General features: G+C 63.4%; 1 protein-coding gene across 4 annotated transcripts in view; it reads right to left on the minus strand.

Annotated features, from left to right (window-relative positions):
• RPTOR (regulatory associated protein of MTOR complex 1) overlaps window positions 1-23,023 on the minus strand; it is a 207,204-nt gene that overhangs the window by 35,593 nt on the left and 148,588 nt on the right. For 3 of the 4 annotated variants that reach the window (XM_025047180.1, XM_015589729.2, XM_006912165.3), the window contains 9 exons: window positions 21,663-21,746; window positions 19,848-19,958; window positions 9,098-9,172; window positions 6,251-6,316; window positions 5,741-5,932; window positions 5,289-5,429; window positions 2,991-3,108; window positions 2,058-2,198; window positions 1,572-1,730 (listed from right to left, as the gene is read on the minus strand). In XM_025047180.1, coding sequence (XP_024902948.1) covers window positions 1,572-1,730; window positions 2,058-2,198; window positions 2,991-3,108; window positions 5,289-5,429; window positions 5,741-5,932; window positions 6,251-6,316; window positions 9,098-9,172; window positions 19,848-19,958; window positions 21,663-21,746 — 1,087 coding nt within the window. The remainder of the gene's footprint in view (window positions 1-1,571; window positions 1,731-2,057; window positions 2,199-2,990; window positions 3,109-5,288; window positions 5,430-5,740; window positions 5,933-6,250; window positions 6,317-9,097; window positions 9,173-19,847; window positions 19,959-21,662; window positions 21,747-23,023) is intronic. The other variant, XM_025047181.1, reaches the window with a different exon arrangement.

Raw genomic sequence — 23,023 nt, forward strand, 5'->3', positions numbered from 1 at the left:
CCGTCTCTGGCTGCTTCTGCCCCCTGCCACGCCGAAGTCACGCACTTTCGCGCCTCACGGAGTGCGGGCCGGGTCTACCGTGGAAGTTGGGGCGGGGGTCATCCCGACGTGGGGGTGGGGCTCGCGGGGAAGCGTGTTCTCGACACGGCTCCGTTCCCACTTCCTTTTCTTCGGCGTTTCTCACCGCGGGAAATCTCAGTAGGAACAGGACGCAGAGTCGCACAGACTGAGGTGTTCAAAGTCTGCTGTGGGCCGGCCTGGGCCTTAACCGCCATGTTCGACGCTGACGCCGCTGGAAGTGTACTCCGACGCGAAGCAGACGTCTTGTGACGGACGGAGACCGTGTTTTACTGGTGACCGAGCACCCGCACTCACGCTTCTTTGAGCTGAGTCCTGTGATGCGGGTGCGTTTGGTCCTGCCGACCTGGGGAGGGGGCGTGACAGCCGCCTCTGGAGACTACCGCCCGCGCGGACCTCCTCAGGACACCCGACACCCTCGGTGCGGGGCCTAAGCAGACGTCCTCGGTCCTCTCCCAGCGGAGCAGGGGCCGGTGTCCTGCGGCTCACACAGGCCACTGGCCAGCGCACTTGGGCTGCCCTCCCCCCTCAGACCCTGACATCGACACGGAGGATCGTGGCAGGAAACGCTGACGTTTTCACACGAAGCAGACAGAGTGGACTCTGAGGCGGAGGGGCCGGAGCTCAGAGCTGACGGCGAAAGCAAGCGAGTGCGCGGAGAGGGGACGGCGCAGGTCTAGACCCCGCTCCACAGGACGGGAGGGGGCGCACGCGAGCCAGCCTCCGCTCCAGCTCCGGAGCAGAAAAGAAACGACGAGAAAACCTAACGAAAACGGAACACAAAACAAAGGTCCAACAACGAACTAAGTCAGCAAAGCGAAAGTTGAAAATGCTGAAGAAATTAAAGTTTTGTAGAATTAACCGAGAAAAAGGAGAAAAAAAGCAAACAGGTAACAGAAATAAAAAAAGAGACAAATCCACAGAGACAGCAGAGATTAAGGTCGTGAGAATATCCTGAACGACTTTATGGAAATAAATGAGAGCATTTAGGTGAAACGGACATCCTAGGAAAATATAACGTCTCGAACGAAGTTACCTGACAAAGAAACGGACAGCCTGAAAATCCTGTCGCCATCACGGAAACGGGATCTGAATCGAAACCTTCCCATACGAAACCCCGCCGGGCCCACGGGCTCAGGCCAGCGGCACCCAGACACCTGAGGGACACACGACCCTCGTCTTACACTAGGTGCTCCATTCTCTGGGGTGGGGCCTGTGTACTGGGGGTGACACTGGCTGTCAGATGCCGGTGGCCCCTGCTCTGTCCCCGCCGTGACAACCAAAACGTCTCCTGTGGCGGAGCCACCACCTCAGGGCCGCAGGAGGGAGCACGACGCAGCTGCTGGCCCAGACCTGTCGAGTGCCATCGGGTCCAGAATGAAGTGGGTGAACTTTCACGCCGCTGATGGCGAGCCACCCCGCACTTCTGCATGGCGGGTTCTGCCGTCGAGGTGCGGCTGGGCGGACGCCGGGGCGGTGGGGGCCGCACTCACCTATGAGGGAGTTGAGGGCCGAGTAGGAGCTGACGCGGCGCATCTTGTCCACCGTCTCGAAGGACAGGATGTGCTCCTCATTCTCCGGGCTGCCCAGCGTGCTGCTGGCGCTGCTGCTGGTGCTCAGGTTCCCAGGAGAGAATGCCGCCGAGCCGCCGGCTGGCCGGACACCACAGGGAGGGGTCAGCGCGGATGCCAGATCCCCCTCCCCGTCTCACAGTCGGCAGCAAGCGACGGGAACCTAGGTTTCACCCCCCACCCCGATTGGCCCTGCAACTGAGCCCTCACTCCCCGGGGCCTCGGGACCCGGCCTGCCAGGCAGTGCCAGGCTGGCTCCTGCATGGGGGACCACGGTGACTGGGGGTGCCCGTGACAATCTCCAGCCCTGCAGGGCACACGTCGTCCGCAGAGGAGGGCGAGGCCTGCTGAAAAGCGTCAGAACATAACCCCCGCCCTCGAACCGCACGCCCAGCGCCAGCATCTCACGTTCTTCTGTCAGGCTCAGGTTCTGCAGAGACTTGTTCAGGTTCCTGGCGGTGGTGACGGCACGGATGTTCCCATAGGAGCTCACGGAGCGCAGTCTGGGGGTGCAGGGGCTGTCCCGCACGGGGGTCAGGCTCCCGCCCTCTGTGGGGAAGGAGAGGGTCTGTGGTGGGCTTGGCCAAGACAGCACCTTCCCTGTCAGCTGGCAGCTAGGGCAGGTGACCGCGGCTGCTCCCCAAGTACGAGTGTCACTCAGCAAGGGTCTCTGTCACATGGGCGCTGGGGTAGCTGGACAAAGAATAACCTGGCTGGCTAAGGAATAGATGACCCAACCCACATTTGTCACTCTGAGCGTTCGGCTATGGAAGACCACGCACGGCAGGACCGGCCTCGCCGGGAGCAGCAGGCGCTCTGAGTTGGCACTGGCAGGACCCCGTCTGCTCATGTCCCCTCCCCCGTGCTGGCTGTTTGCACTGAGCGAGCTCATCCCTCGCTTCCCCCAACACTCTAACGCCCAGGGCCCTCGTCGCGGATCACGGCCCCCCTCCTGCAGGGGAGCTGCATTCCGGGGGCAGGCGCGGCCCCAGATGACGGAACACCAACCCGGGAAACAGTAGGTGTGAGAGAGGGCGCTGCCTAGCGTGACTCGCCGAGCCGTGAAACTGACAGCAAAGTGACACCGTGACTCGCCCCGGGACGCGGCCACGCGCTGTCCTCTAGTCCCCGTCACCGACCCCCCCCTCGCGAACTTGCTTTCCAACCAGGCTGAACGGAGGAGAGGTGGGGGCCGGAGCCGCCCCGCTCCCTGCCCCTTCCATTCCGCCCAGTGCCAGGAGACGGCGAACACTTCACATCTGAGCCTGCGTCCGGCACAGCGGAGGTGCCGCCGCCAGCTCTGCCCAGAGGCCCCCGGTCGGCGTCAGCGGCCACGCGCACCTGTGGTGGCCGGCGAGGGCAGGGGGTAGTTCTTCTCCTCCTCCATGAACTGCAAGGCCACCGTGCAGAAATTGCTTTCGTACTGGACTACAAGATGACTCAGGGCCACCACCAGCTCCTGCCGGGGACAGGGGACGAGAACAGTTACTGGAGGCTGGGAGATGGGGAAAGCCGTGACGCTTAAAAGTTAACGCTCAACGCTCGAGTCACCACAGAAAAAACAAAGGTGCCAGCAGCAGGGACTGTCCCTTTCGCTGCAGCCCTCAGGGGTGTCCAGTGTGAGCAGAAGCCTCTGAATGAGCGAGCGAGGTCAGGACCAGGGGCCACCGGCTACGAGGGACCTAAGAGGCGGGCACCAGAACACCTGACACGGTGGCTGCTGACTGCTGGGTACCAGTGCCACGAGGGGAGACGCGGGAGGATGCACGTGACTGACGCCCTCTGGCCTCGGGGCACGGGAAAGCGGGTCCCGTCTGACAAGCACAGATGCCCTTCCACTCGGGCAGGATGTCCAGACTTGCTAGTCCATCTCTCGGAGGTGACGAGAAGTGCTTCCGGGTCTCTGGGCCTGCCCGCCACAGTCTCAGGGGATGGACACAGACACGTCTCCCTTAGGGCAGTGGCACGTGCTACAACAGTGCCAGGGGACCCCGAACGTCCCTGGTGCATGTCCCAGCGAAAACACCCTCCAGGCGGAAGCACGGACCCCGACCTCGACCCTCTCCGCCAGAGACCCGCCCTGGGCACGGCCAGGCACGGCCTCTGATGCTTCCGCTGGCCTCAGGTTGAGCCAGGTGAGCGGAAAGGGAGGCGGGCGCCCGGCGCTGCCCCCCAGAGCAGAAGGGCACCTCTGTGGTCCCCGGTTACTGACGCAGATGACCGTGGCCTCAGAACAAAGGGCTCCAGCTCCTCCTGCCTTCCTCACTAGGGGTGTGGGACTGGGCCATCGCTCTCTGTCGCTCCCCCACTCAGGCCTCGAGAAAGGTGGGGCTGGAAACGGGGCGTCAAGAGCCTGCACCTCCAGCCTGGCCCTGCTTGATGATTAGAGTGTGGCTGCTGACAGGACGGTGTGGATTTTGTACTTAGTGGACAAGGTCAAGTTCAAAACGATTGAGGAGGCTGACGGCAATCTGCTGACTTTTTGATGTTATCAAGTGAGCTCATTAAACGAGTCAGCAGACAAAACCGTTGCCTCGGCCCTCGTCGCCGCCTCATCTAGGACAGGACGTTGTCATCACTACCACACACGCGGCCGTGACCCTCTTCCTACCGATACAAGCGACTTTACGGAAACCCTGCCACGATCGCCTGACTGTTCTCATTTTGCACGAGCTGGTGAACGCCGGCAGCTGGTCCCCAGCTACTGGGCAGAGATGGTGTCCAGAACGGGCCGCACGTGAACAAGGAGCTGTGCGGGCAGGCCTGAGAGCTTGGTCCCTGTCCAGCTGAGGTCAGGACCCTCGGGCCCCCGGCGCTGGTGTCTGCGTGCCATGGACCATGACAGCGTCACCCTGCGGCTCTGAACAAGATGAGCTGCCAGGGGCACGAGGACTCTGCCCAGGACGAGGGCCTGCGTCTCAGCGCGGCGTCCCGGCCCCCCGCTCAGAGGCGGTGACCCCTCTCCGCCCGCTGCCATCCTGCCCTCCCCAAACCTCCGTGTTTCGCGTGTCCCTAGCAGCGTCACCCACTGACCGTATCTACCGGGCCTGCTGCTGGCTGTCGCCCCTTGGAGCACAAGCTCCCTGAGGGGAGGGCCCGGGGCCTGACGCGGCTGTGCCGGGAACGCCAGACGCTCGGCGTCTGCGGAGAGCGCAGTGCGAGGCGCTGCAGGGAAGGCAGGCTCCCCACAGCGGCCTGGGCCGCGGCCTCCCCCTCCGCCTCCCCCTGCGCCACGCTGCAGCCGCACCTGGCCCCCCGCACTGCTCCCCGCCCCTGCTCCCCAGCTCCTGGCTGCTCGGCCTTCAGGACCAGCGGGCCACGCATGGTATTTCTGCACTCAGACGAATAAAAGGAAATTTTCGACTTCATCGACAGTTTTGTTCAGCCGCTGACATACACAGGGCGGGGCGGGGGCGCACACACACCCCCGTCTGTGGCCCACTGCTGTCTGAGTCTCGGTGATGCGAACGTGTCGCCTGACAGGAAGGAGCCTGTCACTCAAGCTGCTCTCAGGGAAGCAAACCCACGGGCACCGGGCGAATCGTGACTTGGAGAGAAGCGAACATCGGAGCACCCGCCCATGGGGCCGCGGGCTGCGGGCAGCCAGCACCTAGGCCCGCACCTGGCACCGCAACGCACCTTGCGGACCACGGGGCTGCCGTCGTTGATCAGCTGGGCCAGCATCATGGCCACGTTGTGGTCGATGGTGGTGGAGTGGTCGGTCCTCTCCGCGGAGTTGCCCACGAACGTGCCGAGGGCGAAGACCGCCGCGCAGCGCACCTGCGGACGGACGCACGGCATCACGGCCCCGCACGCACGCGCAATCCCCCTCACGGACGGAGCGGAAATGGGAGCCGGGCGTCTCGTGGCCCTGGCTTGAGGGGCTGGTGACAGGTTGCACAGGTGGGAACTTCTGGAGTCAGAGACCAAGCCAGGTACCCCGCCCTCCATCAGGGAGTGGGACGGGATCAGGGGGGTCAGGGGACGAGGGCTGGGCCGGGACAGGCTGTGGGAGACGGTGGTCAGTGGGAGCGAGGCGGCGGTCGGCAGCGCCGCGCTCGGCCGGAAGTCACCAGGGTGGACCGACTCACCTCGGGAATGGGGTCTGAGAGGAGGCTGCAGAGCTTCTCGTGAGCGCTGTCCCTCACCCCACACCACCGGGCCGGGTCAAAGTTCTGCCAGACCCGCCCCAAGCAGATGGCCACCCACTGGCGCAGCAAGGGGTGGGGGTCGCTGAGCTGCTCCAGGCAGATGGCAATCAGGTTCCCCTGGAGGCAGGCTTCCTGGAGAGGGCAGAGGGCACACGGTGGACGGTGGACAATGGACTGCCCGCGGCCAGGGCGTGGGGAGCGGTGCGGGCTGGGCTCCCGACGATGCTCCACGTCTTAAGTCCCACCAACTTCTATTCACCCTGCGCCCGGCTGGCTCGGCACAGGTGCAGGCCCCCTCCTCCCGCGGCCTTCCCCCGGCACTGGCGTGCTCTGGTTGCCCTCCCTCTACGGAGGACTGTTTCTTTAGACGTTCGGAGCAGCAGTGCCCCGGCCCCCACGTGCGCGGCCTGAGCCGTACCTCTGCAAGGGCACAGGGTGGCTGACACTCACCTGCCCTGTGTTGTAGTTGTTGACGATCACGGCCAAGATGAACGCCGTCATGGTCCTGTGCTCAGCCTGGAAAACAGATGTCACCCCCCCGTCTCGCACTTTCCCACGGAGCTCGAGGTCCCCAAGCACAACAGGGACACCCCCTCCCAATGCACGTGACCAGAATTATAGTGATGGCCAGCTCCTGTCTCGGAGAGGGTGTGACAGCTCTGGCTGGTCCCTTGGGGGACAGACGGTCCGACTAGACTACCGACACTAGGGGACGGGACAGGGCTGCGTGCGCCGTCACAGGCTGTGCTGTTCCCGGTCGCCCCGGTCAAGCGCGAGGCGGTAACACGCAGGGACCCAGCGCCCCCTTGCCTGCTGCTTCCTTTTCTCCGGTCGTCTTTGGGAGGGATGAGGTTCGTTCCCTCCTCCCCGTCCTCCACGGGTTTGTGAGCCCGTCGGTCTGCTCCCACTGCTTGGTGCCTGGCATTTTCCGCACGCACACTGAGCAAAGTCTGGGCTGAGCTCTCTGTGCGTCTCCCTCTGCCTGGACTGATGCAGGCCGATGGCACCCTGACTCCACCACCCCTCCTGGCATCGTGACCCCTCCAGCTGGCGACGGTTACTCTCGTGCTGAAGGCCAACGCTTACTGAGCTGCGCCCGCGTGCGGCTCTCCCCCTGGGTTCCCCGTCCTCTGGAGCAGCGGGGGCGGCCACGGAGCTGCCCGTCTCCGGAGACATGCGGGCTCCACCCTCGTTGTCGTGGCAGCTACGCTGGGCGGAGAACCCTGGGGTGACGGGCAGCGCCCTGTGCCTGGTCGCTGCTGCCGGCGGGGTCCCCTTTCCGCCTCTGCAGATTCCCCCTCCCGATTCCGTCGCTTCTGCACTTGACCGTCCCTGCTTTGGCCGTGGGGACTCCGTGCGATTCTGTCGCTTCTGCACTTGACCGTCCCTGCTTTGGCTGTGGGGACTCCGTGCGATTCTGTCGCTTCTGCACTTGACCGTCCCTGCTTTGGCCGTGGGGACTCCGTGCGATTCCCTCGCTTCTGCACTTGACCGTCCCTGCTTTGGCCGTGGGGACTCCGTGTGTGGATTCGAGCTTCGTTGTCCTTTTTAGATCTGAAAACTCATTTCTGCAGATGCGGGGAGTTCTCAGCCACAACTGGTCCGGATGCTGCTTCCCCCGACCCCCGTCTCTCAGTGACCTTTCACCGCTCCAGGCGACTCCTCCTCGATCCTCTCACCGGCGGGGTCCGTCCTGCCGAAGTCACGTACGGAGGCTTTGGTGATGGTGCCGGCCCCCCTGCCGAGCTGCTCAGAGAGCCCGCTGACGTGGAGGACGAGAAAACGTCATCCACTCGTTTTAAACGCACGTTCACACTGGCGCTGGTCCTTTTCAGGTAAGCCTGCTAGCTTTAGTCTGGGGGTGCCGGCTCTCTTCGGGGCTGGTCCCCTGGCTGCGGATCGGCAGCAGGCAGCGTTCCCGGCGTGTCTCGTGGGTCCGGCATGGACCTGTCCCTGAAGGTTGGCCTTGCCTGGGCTTCTTTCAGGCCCCAGGTGCTTCGCGTCCAGTTCTCGGCCGCTGGCGCGCACCCATCTGGGCGCGGATGCTGAGGCTGCAGTGGCCCCGGGGCTTGTCTGACATGTGGGACGAGGGGCTTTGCCCACTCTGCTCAGCGAGGGGCGCAGGCCTCATGGGCTTCTGGCTTTATGCGGGGCACCGGTCTCCGAGAGGGCCCCAGCTCAGGCCCGTGCCCGTGGGCAGGCCGCGGTCCGCGTGCTGTGGGGCCCCAGGGCCTCCGTGGCATCCTGGCTGCTCCCCGCCGTGGCTGCTCTCTGGCCCTGCCGGGTTCGGCGTTTGGGGGTGTCCTTCCCTTTCTTTCCCATCTGGCGCTGTCCTCAAGCTCCAGTGTCTGCAGGTGACGAGGGGCGCGGTGCCTCACCGTGTTTCAGCACTGAGCGTTCCTCCCGTTCACTTGTCTTCCCGCTCACCCTGAGCAACGGGGAGCGATTGTTTCCAGAACTCAGCGCATGACTTTAACTGCCTCTGACGGTGTTTAAATGCTGCACTTAGGTTAAAGCACAAGGATTATCTACCTTCCTGTGTTTCGAAAAATCTTCATTTATTTTGGAAAACCAAAGAGAGGGTTAAATGACGTCCCTTATACACCGGGAGCCGCCTGAGACCGCAGAGGGGCTGCTACGCTGCCTTAGGCCAAGGTCGCCGACCCCGTTCTCTCTACTCCGCTGGGCGCTGGGGGGACGGGACGGAGACGTTAACTCTCAAACGTTTACACGAGTCACTGTACGTACTATTCGTGGATTACTACTTTCTGAAGCAATTTACTATATTTAAAGTGGAAACTTTCAGGCGCTTCCTTCCTTCCCTCCCCCCTTCCTGATTCCCATGGCACGTCAGCCCGTCACCTTCCTGCCTCTCCACTGGCCACAGAGCGTCACGTCACAGGTGTACAGCGCCTACTAATACGACCAGCTGACAGGATGTGGGGGCGAGCGGGTTCTACCACGATGCAGATGTGCCAGGGCAAAGGACCGACGTAAACCAAACCGACGGCACATCACGGCCGGCAACTTCCCGCTCAGACAGGGAAGAGCTGCCGGGGCCACGTGCTGCGTGAAGAGTGCTGTCTGCGGGGGGCGGGGGGGCGGGTGGCAGCTGAACGTGTAAACGTGGCCCCCGGAGCACGGCCCACCCGCGTCGTGGCCTCTGCCTGGGTGGGGGCTGGCGAGGAGCACCCCTCTCCAGAGCCCTCATACGTGTCACGACAGCGTGACGTGTGAGCAGAGGGAGACATGACGGATCTCGAGACCGTCCGGGAGAGAACGGCGCTTGGTCCTTACGGGCATGTAGGGGTCTGCCAAGACCGAAAGGAAGTACTTGTGACCGTTGTCCTTCACCAGGTCAGCTTGGCACGACTGGGGAGAGAAGAGACACAGGGAGACAGTCAGTGCGGCGTCGGGAAGGGGCTTCGCTGTGCTCCCGGCGCGTACGAACCAATGAGCGTGCAAGGGATGTTTTATGCCTTCATCATTTTCTCCTCTCAAGTCCAATTTCATTTGAAAAAAGAGAATGGTCGCTCGTTTCCCTTGGCTGTGAGAAAAGGCTGGGTGGGGCACCCGGGCCACTGCACCAGCTCCCTTGGAGGGCCCCTTCGTCCCTGCAGCCCTGCCCAAGTCCCCTGTCATCCGGGGGCCCACGCGTTTGCCTCTTGCCTTCTGAGCTAGACACACTCGACACTTGCAACCACCCCTGGTTCCCGCAGAGCCAGCCCCATGGAAACTCCTAGGGTCTCGCTGGGCTGGACTTCCAAAAAACCAAAACACCACAGCCTGTGTGACTCACAGATGATGCACGTCACACAGCTCGTTCTACCAGCTGCTTCCCAGAGGCCCAAGTCCCTGCCCCAGAGGAGAGCTAGCTCTGAGGCGGGGACTTGAGTCTCAGTGGTGTGGAGCTGAGGGGCGTGCTTCCTTTGGCTGCTCGGCCCCAGCACCTCTGAGCACCGGTGGTGTGTTCATCGCTCAGCACGTTTCGAGGACCCGCCAGGTGCCAGGCCTGACTCGGGCCCGGGGACAGCGACATAAGCTGTGGCCTACTCGGGCCCAGGAGGGCACAACTCAGCATCACAGCACATGGCGAACAGGCACCGGGATTGGGGGGCTTGGAGAGAAGGGGGCATGTGCTTCTGGAGATGCCCAAGGAGGGGAGCGGCTGGGATCCCCACGGGGGACGGCCGGGCAGCTGGGGACAGGTGGGAGGCGAGGGCCAGCGCAGGCAGGGGACTGGGCTCTGATGTCCAGCATGGAGGCCCTGAAGGGCTGCATGGACTGCACCGGAACCAGGAGGGTGGGGCATGGGGGGCGTGAGCGGGAGGGCTGGGCAGAGGAGGCAGCGTGCTGGTTCACCGTTTCTCCAGGGCCACAGAGGGTGAGGGGTTTAATTCAGGGTGCACTATGTTAGCTCGCAGGAGGGAGGTGGGGGCATGGTGTGACATGCAGGGAATGAGGCAGGCCTGCCTCTAGCCTGGAAGTTACACGTGAATGGGTGGGAACCCAAGGCCACAGGGTGCTCTAGAGCTCGGGGGGCAGGCCCTGGGGACAGAGGCAGGCACCCAGGAAGGAGGCTGACAGGCATCCGAAGCAGTGGAGTCGGGAGGCTTGGGGGAAAGGGCCTGCTGGGGGCGGGGACCACGGAGCCCTGATTTGACACGGCTGGCCGGCTGGGGGATTTCTGCAGTTGCTGGTTCTAGGGACGTGAGTGATTCTGCCTGGGCAGTCATGGCCAGGGAGGTTTCAGGCACACGTGCTGAGGGACAGGTCTCTGTCTGGCCGGAGAAGACATGGAACACCAGCATTGACTAGGCCGCATGCCTAGGCTCCCTCCGGCCAGCGGGGACCCCAGGAGACTTTAAGGAATCTGTGCTCGACAAGTGGATTCAAAGGCCAGATCCATGTCAGAGCGACTTGCAAATTAGGGCATGACACACAAATCACAGACACCCTTATTCCTTGGCCCACAGGTGTGGGCAGGAGCTCACTGGGCTCCGTAGGGCCACAGCCAACAAACGGATTAGCAACACTCGGGGGAACGAGGCCACAGGTGGATGTCGAGTCCAGTAGTGGCCGGCACGCTCCATGCCCGAGGACGGGGCCATCAGAGCAGCGGCGAGGCTCAGCACCTTCAGAGCCGAATTTCAGAGAATCCAAGGGGAAAGGGGACGCGCTGTGACAGGCTCCCAGAGGCCCCGCTGGCGTGGGCCACCTCTACCGCGAAGCCGTCTCACGGGACGAGGTCCCTGCGGCCCGGAGCCCCGCGCCCCTCCCGCCTGGCCCGTGTCTGAGGGGCTCAATGCTGAGCTATCCTCCTCACGTCAATAAGCCGACAGGAGCTCAGCTCTCGGGTGGGAATCAGCAGGATGGAGGGCGGAGGTCGGATGTCGGGAACTGTGGGCTCCAGGGGCTGGGTCAGTGAGGAAGCCCGGCCTGTGTGCAGGTGCTGCTGGTGCCCCTGGGTTCTGGCTTCGAGTGAGGGCTGTGCCCTAAAAACCAGAAGGGGCCAGCGTGGTACCCACAGCACAGCCCAGGCTGGGACGACAGCCGGCCCCGACTCAACACCAAGGCCCCGTCTGTCTTCAAGCCCGAGGTGCAACAGGTCAGACCAAGGCCTGCAGGCCCCGGGGAGCTCCCCGCACGCTTGCAGGGGAGCGCTCGCAGCCTGTGACCGAGCCTGATGGGGCGCGGGTGTCAGGGCCCCCAAAACCCAGCCATCTACATGCTGCCCGCTCATCAAAGCTGCTTTGACGAGTGTGTCAGGCGCAGGTGACCACTGACCACGTGTCTTTTCACATGTCTAGTTCAATTGCAATCCTGAGCCCGCGGCACTTGACCATAGGGTGAGCACTGCTCAGACGGCAACCCGCCCCCGTCCACGCCCGCACGCGCCTGCGCCCCGGCTCGGGCGACCGCCTCGTTCCATGGAACGGCAAGAAGGCTGAGTGCGAAGGCGGCACAGAGGCGGGCAGGCGGGCTGTGTGGCAGAGCCCGCAGAGGCAGCGGGCTCCCAGCCGCTCCAGGGCCCCCTTCCTCCCCCCGGTCAAGCCACCGGTGTGACACGTTCGGGCCACAGGCACAGGAGGGTGGAGCAGAGGGAGAGCCTGACGATGCGGCCTCAGGTCAGACGCTCGTTCCCGAGGGGAAAATCGCCGCGTCCATGAGCTCCCACCCCTTCGCTCTACCTCTCCGCACACGGCAGGGTTTTCTTCGGCCCCGGCCCCGGCCCCTCCCCCACCACGCAGCCGCCTGCTCCTTCCAACGCTTTGTGTGAACAGAGACTGTGACCATACAGACCGAGGCACCCTGTCCTTCGACGAACGTGCAGCACCCACTTTTCTCCACCTTGGGGTATGCTGCCCATCGGCCTGGGGAGGGCTTCGTGGGGCCAGCCTGGGACCACTGCACTGTCCCGTGCAAACGAGCTTCTGTGACTGTGAACGACGCAGCCAGAAGTAAGATGCTGCTGCACGTGTGAGCAGGTCCAGCTGCGAGTCCCCAGCCGCGGCGCTGCCGGACGGGGGATAAACGCGTCTGTGGTTTTGCTAGACGTCACCGCACTGTACCTTCGCCGCACAGCGTGCTGCTCAGTGTGAGGATTTCTGCCAGTCTGAGAAGCGAAAAGTGGCATCTCGGTGTCTCTTACTGTGCACTTGTGAAGAGACGGAGCATTTCGTTCGCATCTCTCTGAGCCGCCGGTCGCGTCCTGTGGCCACTGCTCTGCTGGACGGCTGGAGCTGTCCTTCTCCAGGAGCTGCGTGTCAGGGAGGCCGGCCTTCCCCCCGCGGCAGGAGTTTAAATCCCACCCCCGCCAGATCCTCCTTCTAAAACTCTGCTCATGGTACTTATAAAATTTAGAATGCTGAATTTTGCATTTTCACACAATCAAGCTTGCTAATTTTCTGGACGCCTGGATCTGGAGCCGGAGCTGCAGAGGCTTCCGTCACTGAGGCTGAAGCGGAGTGGGCCTGGTCCCCCCCTAGCGTTTTTGTGGCTTCGTCCTATGTAACCACCTCTCTCTGAAGGTTGGGGGCGTGCAGGGAGACACCCTGCTATCTTAGCGCCGGAAATTCGGGGGCCCACGGACCAAACCGCACACGAAGCCCCGTGAGCCGCGGGGGGCCTGTCGGCAGCCCGGGCCACAAGGCCTTTCCTGGCGGCGTCACGGTTCGTTTTAACGGCTGGCAGGATGACGCCCCCCGCCCTCCCTCTCCAGGATTTCCCCTGGATGCTCTTTATTTTTCCTGGGAAGTTTAGAACATGCTTGTCGAGTTTTGGGGTTCATGAACAGAAAGCTCGCGGCATCTAACTGGGCTTGCCCTGTGGTTTAAACGGCCGCGGAGAACGCCGACATGTTTGTGTCCGTCGCTCCCGTTCCCGTCGCCGGACAGGGCGTGTCGTCCGAGTTCCCCAGGAGCGCCTCCAAGTCGCCCCACACTCCCCTCGTGTGCCAGGCCGCGTCTGCTCGACCCAGGCCTCCCTTGCGGACGGAGCATCATCCCCTCGCCGGCTTGTCTTGGTCTGACTCCTGGGCTGACGGCCCCCACGGGCTGACTCCTGCCCTGAGCAGATGTACGGTTTCACTTCTAACTCAGTGTTCACGCTCTTCATTTCCTTCTCTTGCCTAATTGGTGGTGGCATCCTGGCTTTTGGGCGGACAGGAAGATATTTCAAACGTTTGAGAAGCAGTTACTGATGCCTGTTTTATTGAGTGTTTTTCTTTCTCTAAGAGAAGATCAATGTTAGCCGTCTTCTCCTTAACACATCATCTCAATAGTTTTCCTCACAGTGAACGGGCCTCATGCCCCGGGGAGAACCCCCACGTGGCCACGGTGTGTTATCCTCTCGCTGCTCTGCTGGGCTGCAAATTCTCGGCCCACCTGACCACACTCAGGTCTTGGTGACGGGTCGTGGCTGGAGGGCGGAGGCCAACCCCGCTCGCTTGTGTGTGCGGGAGGAAGTGGGGACAGCGAGACCTGGAGAGGACAGGCCAGCACTGCCGGGGCGGGTGAGCGGTGAGGCCGCTGCAGGGAGGCAGGACAAACGCCGAGGCCGAGGGCGGGCCAGCGGGCGGCTCTCCCCAAGCGCGAAGGACGCAGCTCCCGTCCAGCAAGCAGTCCTGTCACCCGCGTTTTGCTTCTCCATTCTGTTTTTCACTGGCTGCTTTCGAGTTTTAGAATTTATTATCGTTTGTTACGTGACTGGGTCCCAATGTGTGCTTGGCGGTTTGCTTCGTGCGGCTCGTGCCTGGCGTTTGTGGGTGTCTTTGGTCTGGGGGTCTACCGTTTCCATCAAATGTGGAAATGTTCCAGCCATCGTTTCTTCAAATACCCCTTTCCGCCAGCCCCCTGTAGGGGCTCCAGGTCCTCGTACAGCAGGCCGCTTGCCACCGTCCCGACTCATGGTTTTAACGTTCCCTTCCCACAGCGCTGTCTGGACCGCTTCTGCTGCTGTCCATAAGTTCACTGGTCCTTCGCCTGCAGCGTTCACTGGGTTGTTTACCCGCTGCCACATGGAGCTTTCGTCTTGGGAAGTTTGGGTTGAGTCTTTTTTTTCCTCTGGGAGAGAGAGGGTCCACCATTATTTTTCCCAACTGGAAGCCAGTTTCTCCAGCACATACTGAATGGATTCTCCTTTACCGCATGCTAAAAGCCCAACACAGAACGAGTCCACTTCTGGCTTTCGACTCTGTTCCCTCAGCAACGGCTATCAGTGAAGAAACTGCTTCAAATTATCTTCAACTCGGAACCTTCTAGAATCCTAAGGTGGGCCAGGGTCCCAGGTCCCACCTGTGGATGGGCACAAGGCCCACACCAGGGAACCAGTGGGACGTCTGGATGCCAGGCTCAGCTCTACACACACCCAGCGCGTGTGGGGCGACTGGGCGTGTGACACCCCAGCTGCGGGCTTCTGGGCTGCCGCACTTCCACAAAAGGCGTCCCCGGTCTCTGGCCGGGCACATGGGCCCCAGAGACCCCTGGACCAGGCGGGGCCCAGCGTGTGCGCCTGGCTCCCCGGGCCTGCTGCTCGAGTCCCGCACCAAGGCTGGGGGAACTGCTCCGCGTGGCAGGGGTCCCGAAGGAGCCAGGGGGCGTGCCAGTGCCCAGGCAGCCGCTGCGCAGGGCAGCGGGTGGGGCACGGAAAGCCAGGGCGCACGAGAGCTCCAGGGAGGGGCGGGCGGGGCTGCGAGGGCTGCGGCTGCTGTCTGTGCGTCACGCGCCGATTCTGAAACCAGGCTTTGTCTGCACCTGGGACAGCCGCGTCTTCTGGACCAGCACCCGGCACTCCGGGGGGCCCAGGTAGCAGCAGTGCTGGAAGGAGCTCTCCAGGGTGCTGAGCTGCTCCGCCGTGAAGGCCGTGCGCTCATGGAGGCCGGGGCTATGGGCCCCCTCGCTCAAGCCAGTTGTGGGCGTCCCTGGTGCAGGCACGCCGAGGGACTCCAGCACCCCCACGTTTGCAGTCTGAGGGGGCTCCCCGCTGCTGGACACCCCGGCCGGGGCAGAAAGGCCCCCCAGGAGACGTCCGTGGGCCTGGGAGTGGGCGACCGCCCCATGTGGCTGCTCTGGGAGAGCCAGGCCACAGAGCCGGAGCTGGAGATCGGCTTTCGGCCACCGGGCAGGGTGGAGGGATGCATGACGGGACCCTGGGGGCCATGCAGGACCCGCCTGGGGACAGAAGTGGGGCCAGGCGCCCAGCCGCTGTGGGGCAGGCAGAGAGCACTGTCCTCCTCCGAGGTGAGTCCTTTTAACATCTCCCGAATGTCAACAGAGCTGTTTCCCGTCCTCGTCTGCGGATTCCACCGTCTGTGAGAGTTCTGAACGGGCTGCTTTCCCCTCCTCGGGGTGGGTCACGCTGGCCTGTTTCCTCACGTCCTAGTACTTCTGGCTAGGTGGCGCTGAGTGCAGGTATCATGGGGACTGGGTGACCCTGACGAGACCCCCAGGGGCAGACTTCTTGGAGTCGGAAATGAGACAAAAGGGCCTTCCTGACATGCTGTTGTTGGGTCTCCTGCCCCGAGTCATGCCTTCTTGGCCACATCAGTGTCCCCACAGTGTCCCCCGCTCCTCAGTCAGACGGGTCTTGAGCCTGTTCCTCTTCCCAGCACCGCTCTCCGTCCTCCTGCCAGATGGACCCTCCTGTCTTGAGGCCGAGGTGCTTCCTACCCCCATCCAAGCCCCTCACGAGCCCTGCGTGCCAGCACGTGGTGTGTGCTCAGCATACGCTTGTGGGGTGCAGGGGCCCGGATTCCCAACCAGCCAGGGTGCAGCCTGAGTGGAGGCCCTGCCTGGGGCAGCCGAGCACGGGGCTGGGCGAGCCTCGGTCTGACCGTAGCGGCTTCTCTCATCCCGACCTGGGCGTCGCTGTGTGTGGGCAGCGGGAGCCCTGACCCTCGCCGGGACTCCGGGTGCTGCAAAAGGCCCTCACGCGTGAGCGCAGGCCGGCTGTGGGGAGGCCAGCAGGGCAGCACGACTTCCGCCAGACAGGGGTGGGGGAGGTCCCTAAACTCACGGAGTCCGGTCCCTGGGGAACTGTGGCCGCATGGCCATGAGGAGGAAGGACGGGGAGCCCCGGCTCGGTCCCCACTGGAACACTTCAAAACGCCTCTCGGTGGGACGGCTGCCTTTAAGCAAGCAGGAGCGACACGCTGGCTGGGAATGAACGCGCGGGGGCCCGGCGCCCGCGGCATCTGCTGGAACACTGCCCGCGCGCGGGCTGTCGAGCGTGACGGCTCCAGCGTCGTGCAGGTGGTCGACGCCAGGTGGGCTGGGGGGCACTCAGCATGGAGCCTCCCGCGTCAGGCACTGGGGACACATGGGAGCAAGGCTCGGCGGTGAACGGGATTCCTCGCCCTGAAATGGGACCACCAGTGCTGCGACTCTCGAGAACGGAACGGCGAAAGGTGTTCTGCAAGGGCGTCCCTTTCCACGCAAGGAGAAGTCTACGCAGACGCGCTGCTCCGAAAACCAGACAGCCCGTCCCCAGGGGCGACGCGCGCCGGCCGGGGGACTTGGGTGCCGAGTGCCACCTGTCCTGGCCCCTCCTGCCCTGGCTCTGCATCACGGTTTGTGCATCCAGGAGCCCTACGCGGGTCCTCGATGGCCAGGTACCAAGGACAGAGCTGATACACTGTGACTCGGATGAGAGAGCACTGGAGAAGAGAAACGGTTTCAAGTCTCCCCGGGAAAAGAGCCCCATAACATAACGTGACTCTTCAAGGACGTCTGAAAAAAGGCAAAATAGAAACAGTCGAAAGGTACGGCTGCCTGACCCACAAGCCCAGGCTTTAAACCTGCGGGAGCGGCTCAGAGTCTGCGTTCACACCTGTATCCCCTCACTGGATCCACGAGCGCTCCCGCACACGGCCCCGAGCTTTGTGCCCAGGCCCAGAGGCGCCTTTGCCACAGCTCTCCAGGGGTCCAGGGGCAGGGGACGGCGGGCGGAATGGCCTGTGGAAGTACACGGGGGCAGCAGGACTCAAATTTAGCTTTCTTTTTTAAACTTCCAAATCCAATGTTCTGGACGATCTTTTAAAGAAATCATCGTTTGAGGAGGGTTTGAAGGAAAGGAAAGTTAGATCTTCTGTTGACAAATATGATACCTCATAGTACCTAGTCTTCGTTCTAGGACGAGCAAGGGAACACTCACTGGACAAGGTGGGCACTGGGCCCAAGACGGGTCAAGGTCGAACCGAGGTCAAGGCCAGCCTGGACGCCTTGAGGAGGAAGGAAGCTGTTCCCAGCACCGAGGGCATGAAAATCACGCCCAAGGGTGCGCCGATCACCGCCACCAGCCAGCACCAGAGTGTCCCAGTCCACATGGCCAGGCGGGACAGTGACAACCCTGAGGGCCGGGCTGCGGGGGAACCAGCGGGGGGCCTGAGGGCCACTTCTGGCTCTCTGGCTTCAGCACCGTGGCTGCAGGATGGCCAAGGGAACAGCGAGAGTCCAGCGTGTGAACAGTAGCCAAAGACAGGGGGATCAGGACGCCTTCACGCAGAAGCAAACGTGCTGTCACACACACGTGGGGACACCCCGTGACGCTCATGAAGCCTTGACCCTGTTTTTGGCCCCTCACAGCAAAGCTCTGGCCGCTGCAGGGTGAGGAGGCCCGGGGCTTGGGGAGCAAGGCCGGATGCTGGGCGGGCTGCCCTAAGTTGCCTGGGGCTTCCTGGTGGGCTCGCTGTGAGCGGAGGGGCGGGCAGTGCCAGGCTCGGGATCGGCCTGCTTTGTCATCTCTGGGCCGGCCAGTGCAGGAGAGAGCGTGCGAGGGGATCCTGCTGACCAGAGCCCCAAGTCACGCGGACTGCTGGGCTAGCTCATGGGCACACAGGCCCTGATGGCACCAGCTGTGGCCGAGGGGGAGCCGGCAGGACAGAGGCCCACTGAGGTCAGTTCCTCTCCTGCCTCTGCCCACGGGGACGTGAGTGGACGCCCTTGCCCTGCAAGCTTTTCTGCCACTCCGCTGAGCTGCAAGGACCCCACGTGGCCCGAGGCTCTGAGCTCTGGCCAGGCCGTGGTCCCGGCAGCTCACCTTCCAGCACGGTCCTGTCTGTAAGGATCTGCACACACACGTCCCGCACCGTGTGGAGAATGGAGGCCGCGCCACGCGCGAGCCCTGCCATGCTGTGACGCTCACACGTACGCACAGTCGCGGACCCTGCCGCCACTGGCTCCTTCCTCTTAGACAGAGACTGCCCAGGTCACTGTCCGCTCGAGCCCCCCGCTTGCTCCAATGCTGGTCCTCACCCACCAACTCCCAGACATGCAGCCACCATGCGGTCCTCCTGCCTAGAGCCCTGCCTGTTTGTCCCCACAGCCGCTACCTGACCCACCGCACCTGGGCACCCTCCTGCGTGTTGTCAGGGCCCTGGAGAACGCTCCCATGACTCCCCTTCACTCCCCAGAGCAGCTCCCTTGGCTCTGCCCCTGGCCCATCCGAGGCCGCCTGCCATCGTCACTGGCTGGACGGGTCCCCAGTGTCCACCTCCTGCCTCGGCACCACGGTCTTCTGAACGCTCCCCGACCACGTCTGCCTCGCCTGGTGGCCCCTGTCACCACCACCCAGGCTCAAACTCGGGAACGTTGCCCCCACGTCCGCCTGGCCCCCCTGCCCACCGGCCCCCATGTCCCCAGAGGCCCCCGCCCCCGTGGTCAACTTCATAGTCTTCACACCGAGTCCAGGCACTTTAAAAACCACAACTTGGTTCCCGCCATCTCTGTCCAAAATCTCTAGCAGCTTCTCACTCTGGCTAAGCGAAGCTCGGAGGCCCAAACCCAGAAGGAAGCGCCTGTGCCCTGAAGGGCCCTCCACACCGACGCCGGCTGCCACCCTGAACGTCCTCTGTGCTGGGCCCGTCCCAGGCTCCTGCCTCCCACGCCTGACACTCAGCAGCCTCCCACGTTCACACCCAGCGCAGACGCGGCCCACGCCACCTGTGGGATGTGTCACATCTGGCCTCCCAGCACAGAGTTTTGTCCCCGTTGGGCTGTGACCCTGTCGAGGGCAGAGAAGGCTGACCTCTGTGCCACCTACAGCCTTCGGCGCAGCTCTAGATCTCTGCAGAGACAGGTGACTGCGGGCCCGGCGGGCACGAGCAAGGGTTGGCAGGGAGACGCGGGCTGGGCAGTCACGGCTGAGAAGTGACCGCCAGTGCCGCAGGGCCGAGCCTCACAGGGGCAGCCTGGGCCTCCACGTGTCTGCTCCCACGGCCAGGGCGGGGACGGCAGAGCGTCGGCGGGACGGAGGAGCCCCGCGGGCCTGGCAGCTGGGGAGGAAGTGGCGTGCGGGGCGAGGGACAGCAGTGGAGAGTGCGTGGCTGGGCGAGCCGACCGCGGGGCGACAGGGGAGCACTGGCCCCTTCCGGCCGAGAGGAAGGGCCGGCAGCCCTAGGTGCAGGGAGGCGGGCGGACGGGAAGTTCGGGGCCAGCGTGGGAGGGAGAGAGGTGCCAGCCCCTGGCACTGCACCCTGGGGATGCTGCCTGCTCTCGGCACCCACCACCACCAGGCGGCCTTGGGCCCTGGGGGGACAGGGACTACTCACGCTGTCCACGGCGAGGATCTTGGCCCATATGAAGACGAGCAGGGGCCGCAGCTCCCGGGCCGAGCTCTGCAGCAGCTTCAGCACGTAGGGGAAGATGCCCACGGACAGGGCCTGCGGGAGAGGGTGGCGTCAGTGGGCAGTGTGGGATGCGGTGTGGCGCTGGCCTCAGCCACATGGGGAATGCGCGGGAGCCGATGGCCTCGCCTCCTGTGGGTCTTACCCCCAATCCCACTGACCGCAGGGCGCCTTGGGCTGCTCTGCTCTAGACCTGGATGGGTCCAGCGCCACGCCCTCGTGCCCGAGACCCCACTGCCCTCGCCTGGTGGCCAGGCTTGCTCTTAGCGACAATGCAGGCCCACTCTGAGACTCTCGTGGGGCCACCTCACCCACCCAGCCGACCCCAATGCGCACGGGTGCTCTGGAGACAGCACCCTGGGTTCGGCTTGTGGCGGCTGCAAGGGACCCGCCTCGGCTTCCCCGTGCCCGTGCTCTGCCGGCCACTCGTCTCCGGGGGCTGCTCTGCAGGGACACGAGACAGGATGGTGCCCAGCGTGCAGGCCGCCGGGACAACTGCGCCAGGTTCCCAGTCTGCTCTGTCCTCGTCTCAGACTTGTCGCAATCCCGAAGCTCTCCCAGGGCGCCCCCACCCAGGACAGGTGCCAGGGGGTGACCCGGCTGATGGCAGGTCCCGGGTCCCTTTCATGTCACAGGCCACGCTTAACGAGGGACAAACATTCGTTCCTCCGGTTCACGCACTGGGGCCATCACCAAGGGCCAGAGCAGCACCTGCCGCCATCATTACCCAGCCCCAGACCAGACCTCGGCAGCCTCCCTGGGTGCTGACTTAGGTTTCAACAGGATGTGAACGGAAGCGGCTCTAGGGCGCGCCTGCACGTTTCCTGTCCCCCCAGCCTTCTCCAGGACGTCTGGGTGACGCCGTCCCGCAGGACCACACACGGCCCTCACCTCGCCGCAGGGTCTACGGCTGCAGGCGCCGGGGAGTGTCAGTGCCAGTGGCCAGCACTGACCCCTCTTCCTAGCCTTGGGCTCGCTCTTCCTTCTGGGGACAATTATCTCTCTTTCTGACATTATATCGTGGAAAGACTTAAGTAGTCCTAAGCGGAGATGAAATGGCATCTGAATGCCCACGGGCTCGCTGCCTGAGCCTCGGGGGACCCTGTCCTATCACATGACTTCATTTGTAAACACTCAGTATTTACTTCTAAAAATGAAGTTTCTTATCAAAACATGACCACAGACCATTACCACATCTAAGAAAATAAACCATTATTCTTTAATAAGAAAACATCCAGCTAAACTCCTAATTGTTTCTTGAGTATTAACTTTTCCAACTTGAACTTTCAAATGTTTACTTGCAAACAGAACCAAATAAGGTCCCCGTACTGCAGCTGATGGACAGGCGTCTCGGGCCTGCTCTAACCACCTGCTCTAACCGGCAGACCCCGTGAGTCGTGCCGTCTCCTCCCGTCAGTCCCTCCTGTTTCACGTGGCCGTTCCTGCTCTGCTATAGAGCGAGTGGCTGGAAGTCAGGGAGCCAAGACGGCGAATGAGGGTCTGCAGGGGCTTCCGGGAGGAAACAGGCCACGTGTGGCCAGGGACAGGGCTGTGGCAGGGCGGAGCCACTCCCTGAAGAGCAGCAGGCTGGTGGCACTTTGTCCCGCAGAAGTGACGCCTGAGAACAGCAAACGGGTCAGGGGGGCGAAGCACAAGCCGACCCCGACGCTGCGGCTGCCGGGCGTCCCCACGGCCGCCCTCACTGGCCCGCTCCGCCCAGCCCCGCGCAGAAGCACGCACCAGGCTCACCGCCCAGGGGCCCAGGTCCAGGAACCTCCCGAGAAGGTCCAGGGCTCTCAGCCGATGCACCTGGCTCAGCAACACCTGAGGAGAGAAGGACATGGTGTCACCGAAAGGGCCTGTGACGCGAAGCCCTGGACAAGCTGCTGCCGGAGCCGTCACTCTGGGGGTCTGGCGAGCAGGCTCGGACGCACCCACCACCCGAGGCAGGGCCCCCACGTCCACGCGCGGACGGGCTAAGCAAACGCCCTGCGTCTCCGTCGGCAGGCGAGGTGTGTGCCACCGGCAGCTCTGGGACCCTTTCGGCTGCGTGTACGGACGTTTCGCTGATGACGTTCTGGGGCGTGCACCGCCACACGCTGCTCTCTGCGGACACTGTCCCCCGTCTCCTCTAAACACACCGTCCATCTCATGCCCCACGGACATGGATGCCGGCCGTCCCCAACGGCAGTACCGCGCTTCACTTATGTAAATGCGCGTAAACCCCGTCCTCACGCTCCTCCCAGCACCACGGCACTGCGACACACACGCACCTCCGTTACGCAGTCTGCACTGCGGGAGGCGTGACCGTCCTCACGCTCCTGCCAGCACCACGGCACTGCGACACACACGCACCTCCGCGGCTCCTTCCCCAGGACAAATCCAGGAGGTCTAGTGACGGCCTGGCATCGCCACGTCGCCCTCCGGGCGGGCGGCCTGCAAGGCCAGCGAGAAGCATGCACACGCGGTCCCCTCCTGCCTTCTCTGATGATGGTGCCGTGGGACACAGACCTCACGGTGCTCACCGGTGACGTGACTTTGGGCAAAGTACCTAACTTCTCTGAACCTTCATTTCTCAATTCGTAAAACAAGGGTTTTATCGTTAAGTAACATATGAGAGCTCCCAGGACAATACTAGCTCATGTTACACGGTCACTTGTCAACACGATGGGAAAACACAACGTATGTGACCGATGGGGAGGGTGACACACAGGGTAAGGAGGCAAATCACAGCAAGGAGGCTGGGAAGAAGTCTGGAATGGGGACAGGCCAGCAGGGTCGGGGCGAGGCGTGCCAAGGCGGGTGGCAGGAGTGGAGGAGAGAGGGTGACTCTGAAGGCCGGGGCGTTTCCACTGTGCCACTGGCTCCGGGAGCTGAGCAGCAGGGCTCGTAGGGACACACTGGTGTGGGGACGGGTGGCACGGCACAGCAGGGTGGGAGCAGGGGAGTAGGGGAGAGGGCATGGGGCGGCCTGACTCTCGCCCTGACAGCTCCCTCGCCAGAAGTGCAGAAAACATCTGACTGGGGCCGATTCTCCAGGGTCCAGCGTGAGGCCCATCGTGGCTTCCGCGGAGTCAGGACGTCTCCCTTTCAGAACCGTC

Source organism: Pteropus alecto, unplaced genomic scaffold (genome assembly GCF_000325575.1).
Source record: "Pteropus alecto unplaced genomic scaffold, ASM32557v1 scaffold134, whole genome shotgun sequence".
NCBI classification, from domain to species: domain Eukaryota; kingdom Metazoa; phylum Chordata; class Mammalia; order Chiroptera; family Pteropodidae; genus Pteropus; species Pteropus alecto.